This window comes from Rattus rattus, chromosome 8 (genome assembly GCF_011064425.1).
Source record: "Rattus rattus isolate New Zealand chromosome 8, Rrattus_CSIRO_v1, whole genome shotgun sequence".
Classification (NCBI taxonomy): domain Eukaryota; kingdom Metazoa; phylum Chordata; class Mammalia; order Rodentia; family Muridae; genus Rattus; species Rattus rattus.
In genome coordinates, this window is record NC_046161.1 from 16,226,957 (window position 1) to 16,244,002 (window position 17,046).

At 34.7% G+C, this 17,046-nt stretch overlaps 1 protein-coding gene and 1 pseudogene across 1 annotated transcript; one reads left to right on the forward strand and one right to left on the reverse strand.

The window, feature by feature from the left end:
- Positions 1-236: 236 nt before the first annotated feature.
- LOC116907929 (olfactory receptor 7E24-like) lies at positions 237-1,169 on the reverse strand. Its single transcript, XM_032911142.1, has one exon. It carries the CDS (start codon positions 1,122-1,124, stop codon positions 237-239), a length of 888 nt encoding a protein of 295 aa, XP_032767033.1. The 5' UTR covers positions 1,125-1,169.
- A 15,352-nt stretch (positions 1,170-16,521) lies between these two features.
- On the forward strand, positions 16,522-17,046 carry LOC116907798 (annotated as a pseudogene).

Genomic DNA, 17,046 nt, shown 5'->3' on the forward strand with positions numbered 1-17,046 from the left:
TTCTGAAGTGAAATTTGGCATTAATTTGTTAAAATACTTACTCGCCATCGCACATTCATCCCAACCACAGTGATAATGTTTTCAAGAAATAAGCAAATTTTAAACAAACAAAAAACAATATAAGTGCAAATCCTGATGCAGAATTTATTCAACAACTTCACACATATTTTGGGAACAAACAGACTTTATACTATATTTCAAGCCAGCATCCTAAATGGAAGTCATAGGGTGTAATATTAGAAAACCCTACTGTGGAATCTCTTCAGGGCATTACTGATATCTCTATTCCTCAGGCTGTAGATGAAAGGATTGAGCATAGGGCTCACTGCAGTGTATATCAATGAAGCCACTGCATTCTTTTGTGGAGAATGTGACACAGCTGAGCCAAGGTACACACCAATCCCAGTTCCATAAAACAAACAAACTACTGACAGATGAGAACCACAGGTGGAGAAGGCTTTATATTTCCTACTTGAGGATGGGATTTTCAGAATGGAGAAAACGATTTTACAGTATGATAAAATGATCCCTAGGACAGGAAAAATGCCAAGTATGACACCAATAAAGTATATTATTATGTTACTGCTGAGTGTATTAGAACAAGCAAGATTAAGGAGTTGTGAAGGATGACAGAAGAAATTTGCAATTTCCACATCCTTGAAGCAAGTAACTTGTATGGCAATCAAGTTGTGCAGCTGTGACTCAAAAACACTGACTGAAAAAGACAACAAAATTAAGACAGCACAGACCTGAGGGTTCATAATGACAGTGTAACGAAGTGGATGACAGATGGCCACAAATCGGTCATAAGCCATCACAGTTAGAATCATGTCATCCATACATACAAAAAATAGAAAAAGAGACATTTGTGTCAAGCAGCCTGCATAGGAAATAGCTCTGCTATGCATTTTGAGGCCCACAATCATCTTTGGGATGGTGGTAGAGATGAAAAATATATCAATCAAAGATAAGTTGGACAGGAAAAAGTACATAGGGGTATGGAGGTGTGAGTCAAAGATGATGATCAAGATGATGAGCAGGTTCCCAAGCACAGTGACCAGGTACATTGATAGAAAGAATCCAAAGAGGAAAAGCTGCAGATCTGGATCCTCTGAAATTGCCATGAGATGAAATTCCAAGACATTTGTTAAATTCTTTACATCATTATGAATCACCCTTTAGAAGAAGAAAATGTATTCAAATGATGAGACAAATAGAAGAGCACCCACAACTCCTTATATTTCTCATGCAGATTCTCTCAAGTAAAATACTACTACTTGAGTTTCATAGATCTTATTAATGCATCCCAGTTTTGAAAACACAGCATGTGTAGAATCCCATCCTTAATGTTTTCTATTATATAGTCATAAATATGTGCACATTAGAGGATTTTAATTAATCTTAGGACAAAAACAACTCTAGAAAGGAGGAAAAAACTTGTGATGATAGTCAAGTAGTGACAATTCTTAAGAGAAAATAGAGAATAACAGAAGTTCATTTAAGAAAAATATTATAGCAAAAGAAAATTAACAAGTCAAAAAATACCAAATACCCATCCATTATTTTAGAATATTATAAAATTAGTTTGAGGGTTTGTACATATTGTATAACAATAAGAACTGCTTTGTTTAAACAGTATATTAAAGTTGATAATATTTGTGGATTACAGGTACCATTTTCATATATCAATTTTTAATTTTTTCCTGACTTTCTACACTCAATGATTTAGTTCCTCACACAAATATTATTTCTATTTCAAACTAATTAAATGAATATTTAAATAATAATCTCTTCCTTACTTTTGACTATCCCAAATTTTCTGATATGGTAAGACCTATGGTCACCTATTATCACTGGCAACAAAGGTTAACAAAAGGACTGGAAAAGGGGGATATCACTTCATTACATAGGCTTTCTGCACATCTGTTTGTTTAATTCTGGACTAAACATCTAAATTTATCTTTATGTTTCAATTGAATCATAGAAACTGTTTCACACACCCATCCAAGTGTTTTGTTTATGTCATTTTATTACAATTAAATAGTCAATATAAGTTATGAAATTAACTTCAATTTTAATATATTATTTATTCCATGTCATATATTCCACACAGGCAAAAGAATATGCTCAGCCATTTTTCTAATTATTCTCTAACATAAAGTTGAATAATTTAGTTTAAGAAAATCTAAAATCTCATTTACTAGAATTAACCTTATTTGTAATAGACTAAAGAAAATATTCTGATAATTTTTACACAATTACTTAATTTCCAATTCAAGACATATATTCATGTTCAGCATATCGTGCTATGAATAAGTAATGAAAATATACTTGACAGTAATGCTCCATCATTTTTAAGCTGGGGAAAATATTTACCTCCTTTCTTTCTATACCTTCATAAAGACACTTGACTAAGTGTTTAATTGGTTAGCCAGAGTATCTCAACTTTTACACACATACACACACACACACACACACACACACACACACACACTCACACACACACACACATACATACACATTTTTCAATTTAATTTTGAAACTAAATACATGACAGTAACTTTCAAGGTATTTGTTTCCTTCTGAGGATGAGAAATGCTGTCTTAGAATATTTCCTGACATTCAGAAAATGCTTAATGAGTAAGAACTCTTGTTACAGTCAATCATGCAATTTTATATAGAAATACATACTTGATAATATTTATATCATAAATATATTTCAAAATATGAAAATTACATATGGAGTTTTTACACTTAAATTAAATTTATTACAATTAAATAGTCAATTTAAGTGCTTTGCAATCCTCTTATTATTTCATCTGTGCAATTGGAATTATTTCTTGCATTTGATGGGTAGCTCTTTCTCACCAATGTATCTATGTTGATATTGATTTTATATCACTCAAAAAATACTTCAAAACTGTATTTATGTAAAGTTACCTCCTACTTATATGTGCAAAATAAAATCCTATCCTTATAACAATGAGATTCTATTAGTTTGTATTATCAAGTAGGTTTAGTCTCACTAGAGAGAACATACATTTATTAAAATGGTTTCTCTTGTATGTGAAGTAATGGTGAGGGGAATGATATTCAACGTAATCTTATTCCCAATGAAACATCTTCAAAACATCTGCGATTTTTTCCGTTCACACAAAGAATATTATTTACTTTTCTAATTTTTTATTGAAAATTTTTCTTGCACTGTATTTTGATTATGTTTTTCCTATCTCCCATCATTCCCCATATATTTCCTATTCCTAACCAATGAAACACATACCCCTTATTTCTCTCTTTGTGTAGAAAACAAAAGAGCATAGAAAACCACAAACAAAACAAAGACACAAGAAACAAACAAAAATAATCTCACAAAACTCAAAATTATAATGTGATGTACCAAAAAAGATCTTATTAGAGAAAAAAATACCAAAAACTCAACAGGAAACAAAAAGTCTACCAAAAAATGAGTTTATTTTGTGTTAGCCATCTACTTCTAGTCATTGTGTCTACTCTTCAGTAACAGGACAGTGATTTCACAGGCACTAAGAACAAAAATTAATAAATATGACTTCAAGAAACTGTAAAAGAAAACATAATTAAGGCAATAAACAGATTACAAAATGGGCAATTTCATATCAATTAGAACATTAATACATAAAATATATAAAAAGCCAAAAAATCAAGACTGAAGAAAATAAATACCTCAAAAAATGAGTTCTAAAAAGCAGAGAGATCTTAAAAGATGAAAAGGAATTGGTAAAAAATGCTTAAGTTAATGATCGACCTCTTTAGCTATCAAGAGAATGCAAACCAAAATCACTCTGATATTTGAAATTACAACTGTTAGAATAGCCAAGATACATAAATACACCTCATCTGATGAGGATACTGGGAAAGTAGAATGTTTATTTTTGCTTGTGGGAGCACAAACTGTATGGTCACTAATGAAGTGTAGTGATTTCAACCTTAAGATCCACCTATACTCCTGGTACTTACTTGGGCATATACACAAACAAGAATGTTAATTAGGTTGAATGTGCTCTTATTTCCAGTAAAAATCTACTTTTAATGTCATGATCAGTTATATTAGTTTACCTCTAAAAAAAATTGCCCTTATCTTCCATTGTTCTGTTAACTAAGATTTCATGAGAACATTATACTAGCAATCTCTTTGTTTAATAATACACAAATACATTTCAACATGCCTATGTAATGATAATATCATTTTTCCAATAGTCACAACAATGCCACCAAGTGGAGTTCAGAAAATAAATGTGTTTGCTGTTCATACAATTCTCAAAGAATACATGGAATATTACAAATAAATGGAGAGACCCATGGCTGCAGCTGCATATGTAACAGAGGATGGCATTATCTGGTATCAATAGGATGAGAAGCCTTTGATCCTGTGAACACTCATTTCCCCAGTGCAGGGGATGCCAGGGTGTTAAGGTGGGAGTGGGTGGGTGGGAGTGGGAGCATCTTTAAAGAAGCAGGGGGAGGAGAAGTGAGATGGGAGAGGGTAGAAAGGAAATAGCATTTGAAATGTAAAGACAGAATTATATCCAATAAAAAATAAACATGCAACTAATATAGTTCAGTAATATCTTTAATAAATAGAAAAAACTTAAAAGGCACATACAAATTTCCTCTCATTTCTCTATGCCATTTATATTGATCAATGGTAAAAGAGAGAAAAATTCTACCTCTGTGATATCTGTAGAATCTACCTCTGTAGAATCTAAGGTAAGCCATGAAATTAAAATCATTGAAAAAGCTGTCTTCACGAAAATAAATTAATTGTGGTACATTTTACATTTTAAATTTATAAAGTGTTACTATATCAGATCCTTTTAATTCTCATTCCTCCAATCTTTCCCATCTGTACCTCTTATTTCCTCAAAAACTGATCACAATAGGTTCAAAACACACAAGATATTTTCATATGGAAATAATTAGCATATGACTTTAGAATCTCTTTGACATTTCTCCGTCTAAAATACACGTATCTATGCCTACCAATTTGTGCTTTCTTTTCATGGAATGAAGTTTCTATCATTATTTTAATGTCTATGTGAAAAAAACGTAATTGTACCTTACAAATAAGAATGTTTTATCTTGTTTCTACTTTAATCAGGAATTACTTTAAGGATTATTTTGCAGCCAAGAAAGAAGCTACTCTTCTGAAATTACATCACTTTTGAACAATTGGAAGCTAAGGCATGGAAGACTTTAATCAATGGTTAATAAATGTTATTGTGTTCACATTTCCTGTATCTTGTAGTATAGTCCTCAGAGAATTAGAAATGAAAGAATTTATTTATCTTTCCAAAAGTATAAATGTAAATTGAATGATACATCACTTAAAACACATATGTATGTGCATTATTATTCTAATAACAATATATGTCAATTTCAAGCAAGATATATTATATATAAACATAAATATATATATGCATACATATATATAAAACTATAATACAATATATAAAAATTTTATATGGGGAACCTATTAAATTTCTTTAATTATACAGCATGGGTACCTCCTAGAAATGAGCTTTGATACTGGCTTCCCACACACAGAAGTAAGCGGAACCAATAAGACTAAAAAGTAAATAATCAGAGTATGATGTAGTGACAGACCCACATAACAGCTTCTGTACTCAGGATGCTGATATAGAAGAATCACTCTCTGCATGTGATTCACTGATTTCTTTTATCAATTTCCAGTCACCATGACTATTTAAGTTAGTGTTCTGAAATCCACACCACAGTTGTATTTATGAAATCATTTTATGACTCCTTCAAAGTTCCTCAGCAAGAATAAAAAATAAATCTAATGGTCATTAGGTTATTAAATTGTAGTGTGTTGTTTGAGCTCAATTGTATTTGTCTCCTACATATTTCAGACCCAAACAAGTTTCTCTGACAGTGTCCTCCAAGGTCTGGAGGTTTCTATGATAGGAAGGGAAAAGAGAGGAAAAGAACCTAAGAGTAAAATCATTGTGCCTATGAGAACAGCTAGAAAGTAAGGTATTTTCATCGAATTTTTCTATTGTTTACTGCATTATATAAGTGCTGTATTGGTAAAGAGAATCAGAAAATTGGGAAGTTCATACATGGAAAGCCCATACGTGGAGGAATAGTTCAATTAGAACTTCATTGGAAATTCATGGAAGCCCAACTGGAAGTTGTCATCCTTATCTTACATATTTAATCTTTAAACTGGAATCCTTATACAAGGTATCACTCACTCTGCTCTACAAGGGACTCCTTTTAGTATGAGTTCCATTTGACTGCCTTAAACATTTCCCAATAGATTTAGGTTGCCTGTTCTCAGTATCTAATTTGAAGATGTTTTGCTTTTTAGCTATGAATAATTTGCTATTCTTTAATTTGGTTTGGGACATTGTAGATCATTCTTGGAACATACAGAACATAAGACCAGACACTATCTCTTCTTTTGAAATTGTGCGGACTAAAGTAAGAAGGGAGATAATTTGTGAAGGCTGTGCATATATACTAGAGTGATTAGAAAAAACAGCTCTGTTCTGAGTTATGATATGCATACTTTGGTTATCCCAATATATTTCTTTCCTAGAGAAAAAAAAACCTACTAATTGCAATGATTTCACTTGGAATTGGTGTTAAATTCCAAAAGGAAGAAGACAAGGAGATGTGATATCTTTCTGGAATATAGGAAGTGAAATTGTTGGTTTTATTAAATGGCTCACTGCTGTTTTTCATGGCATGACAACTTGTGTCTATAATAAATCCAAACAATATATACATGGCTTAATTTTTTCTACCTGACAATCTTGGAGCTGTTGACTCAAAGTAATAATATAATGTTTCATTTTTGAAAATGTGACAGGAAAACAGCATATAGAAAGACTTTATATATTCAGAGTACCAATAAAGACAATACTCGATGTTATGGTGAATAGACTAGTCCTACTTTTTTCCTCATCATGGACAACATAGACACTTTGAGATTTATAAGAAATAATTTAGAGGCATTCATTTGATGTGAAATAACTATATGTAGAATCAGGGTCAATGAAAAACTAATCTCAAATGAGATATCTAGTACATATAGTACAACATAATATATATTTCATAGTCCAAAAAACTGAAATCATTTTGTTAATATTGTCTCTTCATTATACCAGAACTGGGAAGTGTGTCTGCACAATATATAAAGAAAAATTTCAGTACACATTCACTCTTCCACATTCTCTGTACCTACCAGTTAAAGTTACTGTTCTGTCCCATCATGATTAGGAAGTGCAGATGTGTTCACCTTAATCACACCATGTCCTGAGCCAGGATAGATATGAACTGTGAAATTTAACAGTTGCCTGATATAGTTATCCATAGAAAGCAAAGGATATGTGTGCCAATTCACTGAAAACACAAAAAATGAAGAACTGGAAGCACAGGACAATTATTGGCTGCACTAGGACCTGAAAGACTAAATGCACAAAGCTAATCATTACCAAAATTGGTTCGATTTGTCTTAGTCTCTAAAGACTTCCTAAAATTAATGTTGAAAGAATAAGAAAAGAAAATGAACTAAACTCAGACAATATGGCTGCTGCCAAGAAGTGCATGCTGACAGAAGCCTGATATAGCTGTCTCCTAAGAGGCTATGCCAGAGCACAATAAAAACAGATGTGGATGCTCACAGCCAACCATTAAACTGAGAATGGGGTTCCCAGTGGAGGAGTTAGAGAAAGGACTGAAGGAGCTGAAGGGGCTTGCAACCCCTTAAGAACAACAATACCAACAACCAGAGCCTCCAGGGACTAAACTGCCATCCAAACAGTACACATCGGAAGACTCAGGGCTCCAGCTGCATATGTAGCAGAGGTTAGCCTTGTTGGGCACCAGTGGGAGGAGAAGCCCTTGGTTCTACCAAGGCTCAACCACTCAGTTTAAGGGAATGTCAGGGCTGGAGGTGGGAAGGAGTGGGTGGACAGGCAGGGGAACACCCTCATAGAAGAAGGAGGAGGTGAGATGGGATAGGGGTTTATGGATGGGGAACAAGGAAAGGGAATAACATTTAAAATGTAAATAAAAAATTCCATTGAAAAAAAGAAAAAGAAAATGAATATCAGGACACACTGAGATATAATTTTGTTTATTTTAGAAAAGTTTTTGAGTACTGCTTCTTTCCTTTACTACTATATCTAATTATCAATATTTATGTGAACAGAAGACAAGAATGTAATTTTGTACATTTTTAGAGTCATTTGGATGTTCAATTATACTTTTATTAAAGAAGGCATGTACATAATATCTCCAATAGCAGTATAGGTAATACAAAATTCTGTCATATTATGTGCATTACCTATAATTCAAAGCAATCAGAATCATATATTACTAGAAACTTAATTTTTCAGTTTGAAAGTAATTATCACTTTAAAAATATATCATATAATGTACAATGGCTGCAACCACAATTCTACTTTACAAATGCATGACAAGCTAAAGTTGTCATGCATGAATTAAAGCAAGAGTTACAAATATGCATTTTAAAATCTATTAGTTTTCCAGGAAGCATTGAAATGAATGACATAAGTCTTCAGATCAAATTATTTAGTTGCAGTATACATAAAAACATTTTTTTTCTTTTCTACAAGTGGTAAGTGTTATATCTTCACTCACATATATAATCCATTTCTCATTTCATTCCAAAATAATCTATCTCTTTTCATATGTGGAGTGTGTGTGTGTGTGTGTGTGTGTGTGTAAAATACAGCTTCTATATATGTAGAAAACATTCACTGATTTGTCTTTTTGATTCTGGTGTATTTCACCCTTAAAGGATGAAAGCACTGTGTTCCCAGGAAAATATATAGGACTGATGATATTTCAATTGTTAGAAATAAGGGAAAAGTCTTTGAATGTATACATTATACCTCTTTATTTATCATTTAATTAACATGTAGGTAAGTTTCATATCTAAGTTTTATTGGCTTTACAGATGAAGTCATTTGATGACTATTATAAATGATGTAATAATAAATATGTGGATGTGCAGGAGTCTCTGTATTATATAGACGTGCATTCCTTTGCATTTATTACCTAGGTTCTTAGAGATGCATTATGTTCTCAGCTGTTTTAACTTTAAGAAGCCTCCATATTAAATTACACAGTAGTGGCACTAGATCAAGTTCTCACCAATATTGCATATGGATCCTTTGTCCCATACCTTCACTGGCTTTTATTTTCTTTGCCTGTTTATTTAAAAAAAAACATTTTGACAAGGATGATTATAATCTTAACAAATCTTGAGGGTACTCAAAATATGAATCTCAACATCTGCCTGATAATGGAAAAAAGAAGAAAAAAGCCATGTCACTTATGTTGATAAAGAAGTCAGATGCACAACAAAAGCTGCCACATGGTGAACAGGAAGGCTGTAGAGAAATATAAAGGGATCTCACAATGTTGTAGAAATCAAATGTGTAAAGAAAAACAGACTATGACAAGAGATGGAAACAAAAAGTAACTTTCGTTCCATCAGAAAAGTGCTAACTCCTAAGCTATATGGCTGTGGTCCTACAAGCTACTGCACCGAAATGGTATATTTGTAGGAAAAAAATTAAAATGCCTTTAAAAGACTATTTTGTTCACCTATTTAATAGGGGTTATTCATTGGATAAGTTATCAAGCTACAATGGAATATAAAAGGAAACCTGAAATACAAGATAAAATGAATAGTATTTTTTTATTTTACAATTGATCTTAGCCAAAAGGTAAAAAAGCAATGTATTTTTATTTTAATTGAATTTTTTTCTAATTCACTTTACATCTTACTTACTGTCCTCTCCTGAACACCCTTGTCAGACAGTCCGTCCAACATCCCCACTGCCCTTCTCATCTAGCAAGTGGCAAGGAGTGTAATGGGTATCCCTGATGCTGGCACATCAAGACTCTGTAAGGCTAGGTGCATCCTCACCCAACGAGGCCAAACAAAACAGCCTAGCTAGAAGATCATATCCCACATAAAGGCAACAGCTTCTGGGATATAAGATGGATGGAATACTATTTGTAATAACATTTTATTATATTCTGAAAATATTGTACTTTGTTCACACATTACAAGATATTTAATCTCACTATGAACCCCACATTTGTGTTATCTAAAGAAGCTTTACTCAAGCTCAAACACACATAGAACTCCACACAATAAAAGTGAGAGACTTCAACACCCCACTATCACCAAAGGACAAGTCATTGAAACCAAAACTAAACAGAAACACAGTGAAACTAAAAGAAGTTATAAACCAAATGGATTTAAGAGATATCTACAGAACATTTCACTCTAAAACAAAAGAATACCCCTTCTTCTCAGCACCTCATTGTACCTTCTCCAAAATTGATGATATAATTGGTCACAAAACATCCCTCAAATGATACAAGAAGATTGAAATAATCTCAGGTACCCTATCAGACCACCATGGTCAAAGGATGATCTTCAATAACAACAAAAGCAACAGAAATCTCACACACACGTGGAATCTGAACAACTCTACTCAAAGATAATTTGGTCAGAGAAAAATAAAGAAAGTCATTAAAGGCTCCCTGAAATTTAATGAAAATATTGACACATCATACCCAAATTTATGGGACACAATGAAGGCAAGAATAAGAGAAATTCATAGCACTAAATGGCCTAGTTAAAAAAAAACTTGAGAGGTCTTATACTAGCAACTAAACAGCGCACCTGAGAGCTCTAGAACAAAAACTCACCCAAGAGGAGTAGAGAGCAGGAAATAGTCAAATTCAGGGCTGAAATTAACCAAATAGGAAAAGGAAAACAATAAAAAGAATCAACAAAACCAAAAGCTGGTTCTTTGAGAATCAATAAGATTGATAAACTCCTAGCCAAACTTACTGAAGGGCCCAAAGGCAGTATCCAAATTCACAAAAGCAGAAATGAAAGGGGAGACAAAACAACAGAAATGGACAAAATTTTAAAAATTATCAGATCCTTCTACATAAGGCTATACTCGACAAAACTAGAAAATCTAGTTGAAATGGATGGTTTTCTAGACAGATACCACTGTCCAAAGTTAAATCAAGACCAGGTAAACTATTCAAACAGGCCCACATCCCATAAAAAAGTAGAAAAATTTATTAAAACTTCCCAAACAAAAAAGCCTGGGACAGATGAATGTAGTCCAGAATTCTACCAAACCTTCAAAGAAGACCTGATACCAATATTCCTCAACTATTTCATAATATAGAAACAGAATGAACATTGGCTTATTCATTCTGTGAAGCCACAATTTCTTTGATACCTAAACCAAATAAGGACCCAACCAAAAAACAGAACTTCAGACCAACTCGCTTATGAATTTCAATTAAAAAACGCCCAATAAAATCATTGCAAACTGAATCCAAGAATATATCAAAACCATCATTCATCATGATCATGTAGGCTTCATTAGACAGTGGATGCAAGGTTGGTTCAATATATTAAAATCCATTAACATCATCCACTATATAAAAAAAATCACATGATCATCTCCTTAGATGCAGAAAAGGCATTTGACAAAATACAACACCCCTTTATGTTGAAAGTATTGGAGAGATCAGGAATTCAAGTTTCATACCTAAACACAATAAATGCAATTTACTGCAAACCAACAGCCAATATCAAATTAAAGCGAGAGATAGTTGAAGCAATCCCACTGAAATTAGGGAAAAGGCGAGGATGGCTACTCTCCCCATATCTATTCAATATAGTACTTGAAGTGCTAGCTAGAAAAATGAGACAACAAAAAGAGATTAAGGAGATACACATTGGCAAAAAAGAAATAAATGTACCACTATTTACAGATGAAATGATTGTATACATAAGCAACCCCAAAAATTCTAACAGATAACTTCTCCAGCTGATAAACAACTTCAGCAAAGTGGCCAGATATAAAATTAACTCAAATAAAAATAAATCAATAGCCTTCTTCTATACAAATGAGAAAGTGGCTGAGAAACAAATTAGAGAAACAACTCCCTTCACAATAGCCAAAATAATACAAAATATCTTGGGGGTAATTCTAACCAAACAAGTGAAAGATCTATATAACAGGAATTTCAAGTCTCTCAAGAAAGAAATTGAGGATTTCAGAAAATGGAGAGATCTCCCATGCTCATAGATTGGCAAAATTAACATAGAAAAGTTGGCCATCCTACCGAAGGCAACCTACAAATTCAATGTAATCTCTGTCAAATTCCCAACATAATTCTTCAAAGACATGGAAAAAGTAATTCTCAAATTCCTCCAGAAAGAAAAAAAAGCAGAATAGTGAAAACAATTCTTAATAATAAAAGAATGGCTGGGGGAAATCACCAGCCCTGGCTTCAAGTTCAACTACAGAGTGATAGTGATAAAAAGTGCATGGTATTGGTACAAAAGCATATAGACTGATCATTGGTATAGATTTGAAGACCCAGAAATAAAACCACACACCTACGCACACTCGATATTTTACAAAAAACGCCAGAAATATACAATGGAAAAAAGAAAGCATCTTTAATAAATGGTTTAGCTGGTTGTCTGTATGTAGAAAAATTAAAATAAACCCCTATTTATCACTTTGCACAAAGCTCAAGTCCAAGTGAATCAAAGATTGCAACATAAAACCAGATATACTCAATCTAATAGAAAAGAAAGTGGAAAAGAGCCTTGAGCTCATTGGCACAGGGAAAACTCCAGTGGCTCATTCTCTAAGATCAAGAACTGAAACTGGAAAGTTTCTGTAAAGCAAAGGACACAGTCAAGAAGCCAAATCAACATCCTACACATTAGGAAAATAGCCTTCTCTAACCCCACATCTGTTAGAGGGCTAATATCCAAAATATATAAAGAATTCAGGAAGCTAACCACCATAAACAAGCTTATCAAAAAATGGGTGTAGGACTAAACCAAGAATTCACAACAGAGCAATCACTAATGGCTGAGAAGCACCTAAAGAAATATTGAAAGTACTTAGTGATCAGAGAATTGCAAATGAACCTTAGATTTCACTTTATACCAATCAAAATGGATAATTTCGAAACCTCAAGTGACAACCCATGTTGGTAAGGCTGTTGAGAAAGAAGAACATTTCTCCATTGCTGGTGGGATTGCCAACTGGTACAAACATGCTGGAAATCAAGTTGGAGGTTCCTCAGAATTGGAAATAGATCTACCTAAAAACCCAGCAATACCACTCTTGGGAATATATCTGAAAGATGCCCCACCATTCCACAGGGGCACATGCTCCACTATGTTCGTAGAAGACTTATTTGTGATATTCAGAAGCTGAAAACAATCCAGATGTCCCACAACAGAAGAATGGATGCAGAAAATATGATTCATTTACCAAATGGAATACTACTCAGCTATTAAGAATGAGGACATAAAGGAAAAAATAAAATAAAATAAATAATTAAAAAAAAAGAATGAGGACATCAGGAATTTGCAGGCAAATGAATGGAACTAGAAAATATCATCCTAAGTGAGGTAACTCACACCCAAAAGTACATGCACGGATAAGTGGATATTAGCCAAATATATATAAAAGAAAGTACAGAATACTCATGATACAGTCCACAAAATTCTAAAAGTTCAACAAGCTTAAAGGCACAAGTAAGGATGCTTCAGTCCCACTTGGGAGGAGAAGAAAGCAACCACAAGGGGGGATGGAGGGGGCACCTGGGAGGGAAAAGGGACAGTGGTTGGGGTAAGGAAACATGAGCTGGTATTGGGTGGGGAAAAAGACTAAATCCCTGAGGGCCAGAAAAAAGAATGGAAATAAGAGACCTCAGGAGGAAGGAGACAGGGAGGACCCTTCAGAATATTCCAGAGACCTGGGAGTTGAGAAACTCTCAGGAATCAAAGAGAGAGACATTAGATGAAATCGAGAGATGGAACTTGTAGAGTCCACTTACAGCATAAAGTCCACAGGGCATGAAGTGAAGCATGGGTTTGCTATCCTACAATCAAAACTCTGACTCATAATTGTTCCTGTCTGAAGAACTGCAGGGATGGAAATGGAGATGAGACTGAGGAAAAGAAGGTCCAGCAATTGGTCCAAAGGGGGATCCAGTGCAAGGGGAGTCCTCAAGGCCTGACACCATTTCTGAGGCTATGGAGCACTCACACAAAGGGACCTAACATGACTGCCCTCTGAAAGACCCAACAAGCAACTCAAAGAGTCAGATGTAGATATTTGCACTGAGCCAATGAAGAGAAGATGCTGACCCCTCTGTTTGAATTAAGAAAAAGCTGGGGAAGCTAATGACTATGGTGACCCTGTAAGAGGACCAGCAGTCTCAATTAACCTGGACCCCTGAGATCTCTCAGACCCTGGATCACCAACCAGGCAACATGCACCAGCAGATATGAGGTCCCCAACACAAATACAGCAGAGGACTACTGAGTCTGGGTTTAGTCTAACCCTCAAGAGACTGGAGAAGTTTAGAAATCTGATGGGGTTGGTGAGGTAGGGACCTCTCAAGGAGACAGGGTAGGCAGGGAGGAGATGTGGAACAGTCGAAGGATGAACCAAGAGGAGAATAAAATCTGAAGATAAAAAATAAACAAACAAAACCAAAACAGACACAAAAACAGAAAACAGACAAAACATTTTTTTCTACTAGTTGTGTGACTCAGCCCTAAGCCCACACCTTTAGTCTCTCTGTGTAGAATGCAGACATGCCCTTAGTGTACACCTTTAAGAGCAAACAGTGAAGATAGAGCTAGTTTTTAGAAGGTAGCACCCACCTTTGAAAGTGATGTCTAATTGAGAGGCAAAGTGATGAATCATAGAAAGACCTGCAGAATAGCATGTGCCCAACTCTCAGGAGAAAAGAGAGGGAACAGCTCAGAGAGACAAAGAAAAAGCCTTTTCATTTAAACCATTGCAATTTTGCTGAGAGGAGATACAGAGAGAGAACAAGCTAGACATATCCGAAGAAAGAAAAAGCAAGAGAATGAGAAGGAAGTAGAAGACTAGAACAGATTGCGAGAGTTAGTTTGAGGCCCAGGAGAGCAAAAAGTCAGAGGCTGAGCAAGAAACTAGATTGAATCAGTCAGCTTGGAGAAGAGTTTGAGCCACAACACCCAAGTAGAATTAGAAAGCCAGAGATCAGAAAGAACTTATTCAGTATCAAGCCCAGCAAGTCTCAGAGACTGAAGGCATTCTAGGCCTAGGTGACTGTATTGAGGTTAGAAGATTCCAGTAGTAGCCTAGGTTAAAAGACTGTGACAGCAAGCCTTGAAGAAAAAACTTCCCTGAGGTGAATTAAAGGTACATTTCCATTCACAATATTGTTTTACCTTTATACTGAATATTTATACCAAATTGTTTACATTTAGGCACAAGATAGGCATTACCAAAATTAGGAGTAATTGCAGTTGGAGAGCCCCTTTCATAGTCATATTTGGAACAAATATTTGATTTTTTATAATAATAAAATATTAAAATAATATAATAATAATGGGTAGTATACATTTCTTAGTTTTATCTGTGATTCTTGATGGAGACATTGAGGGACATATTTAATATAAAGGTATTATTAGCTGCCTTTAGGTTGTTGCCATTAAGTTCTCTAATCAGAAGTTTTTCTTGACCTAAATGCAATTACCACTCTAAAGTAATGACTTTAAGGAAAAAACTAAAGGTATATGAGCCCAAACACCCTACAGATTGTAGGAAATGATGTGCATACTTCAGTATGGCATGAGGACTAAGATAGCTGTCCTACTATTATATCAAATGAATATTTGTAATTAATTTTTCTTGTAATAATTATTTTTGTAAAATATTATTAGAAAAGGGTAAATTATAAGAAAGTATACAACTTCTGGCCAAGTCAGCTCTGTCAATCAACAGGGTTTTAAGGGACAGAGTGAGGACTAAGGAAAGAAAAGACAACACTAAAACATGACTCCAGCAAGTGCTGGAGGGGCTTTAATTTCTCCTAGTCTGCTTTTAATCTCATTCTAGGTATGTGCAAAGAATATGGCCAGTTCTAAGGCATAAACAAAGTAATCAAGGAATAAACCAGGCATAAACAATATAATCATGGAACAAACAAGGCATAAACAAAAGTCCCAAGGTCACTGTTTCTAGGGATGGATCAAGATGATCAAGAAACAAGGGTACATTCCTCAGCTCAATTTTTCTGGAGCTTACTTCCTTGTCTTAGCCCAATTTCAAATATTCTTACCAATTTACTAAAAGTGACAACAAATGCTCTCAACATCTCCACCTTTTTATTTCATAAATAAGACTGCGTCTGTTTATGTTGTTATGACAAGAATGCATTTCTTCCTTACCCATCATTGAAAATGCATTATCCAGGCCTTGAAGTTGCGGTCAGCGTGAGCCGCTGCAACCCTCTCCTACCGCCAACGCCATCTCTAAACGAGACTCCACCCGCCTCACTCAGGGTCCAGGCCCTGTAGTACCCTGCCCCGCACCAGACAGCAAAGCCACGTCCCAGGAACCTACAGCCGCCGCCAGCACCGCTTGCCTAGCAAGATGGGAAATGAGGCGAGTTACCCTTTGGAAATGTGCTCACACTTTCATGCTGATGAAATTAAAAGGCTAGGAAAGAGATTCAAGAAGCTTGACTTGTTCTTTGAGCGTGGAAGAGTTCATGACTCTGCCTAAGTTACAACAGAATCCTTTAGTACAGCTGGTAATAGATATATTCAACCCAGACGGGAATAGAGAAGTTGACTTCAAAGAATTCTTTGAAGGATTCTCTCAGTTCAGTGTCAAAGGCGATAAGGAACAGAAGTTGAGGTTTGCTTTCCGAATCTATGACATGGATAAAGACGGCTATATTTCCAATGGAGAACTCTTCCAGATGTTGAAGATCATGGCGGGCAACAATCTGAAAGGTACACAATTACAACAGATTGTAGACAAAACCATAATAAATGCAGATAAGGACAGAGATGGGAGAATATCTTTTGAGGAATTCTGTACTGTTGTAGGTGGCCTAGCTATCCACAAAAAGATGGTGGTGGATGTGTGA

What these genes read in the sequence shown, in the direction of transcription:
- LOC116907929 (XM_032911142.1), bottom strand. Translation starts at nt 1,124, where the DNA reads ATGGCAATTTCAGAGGATCCAGATCTGCAGCTTTTCCTCTTTGGATTC.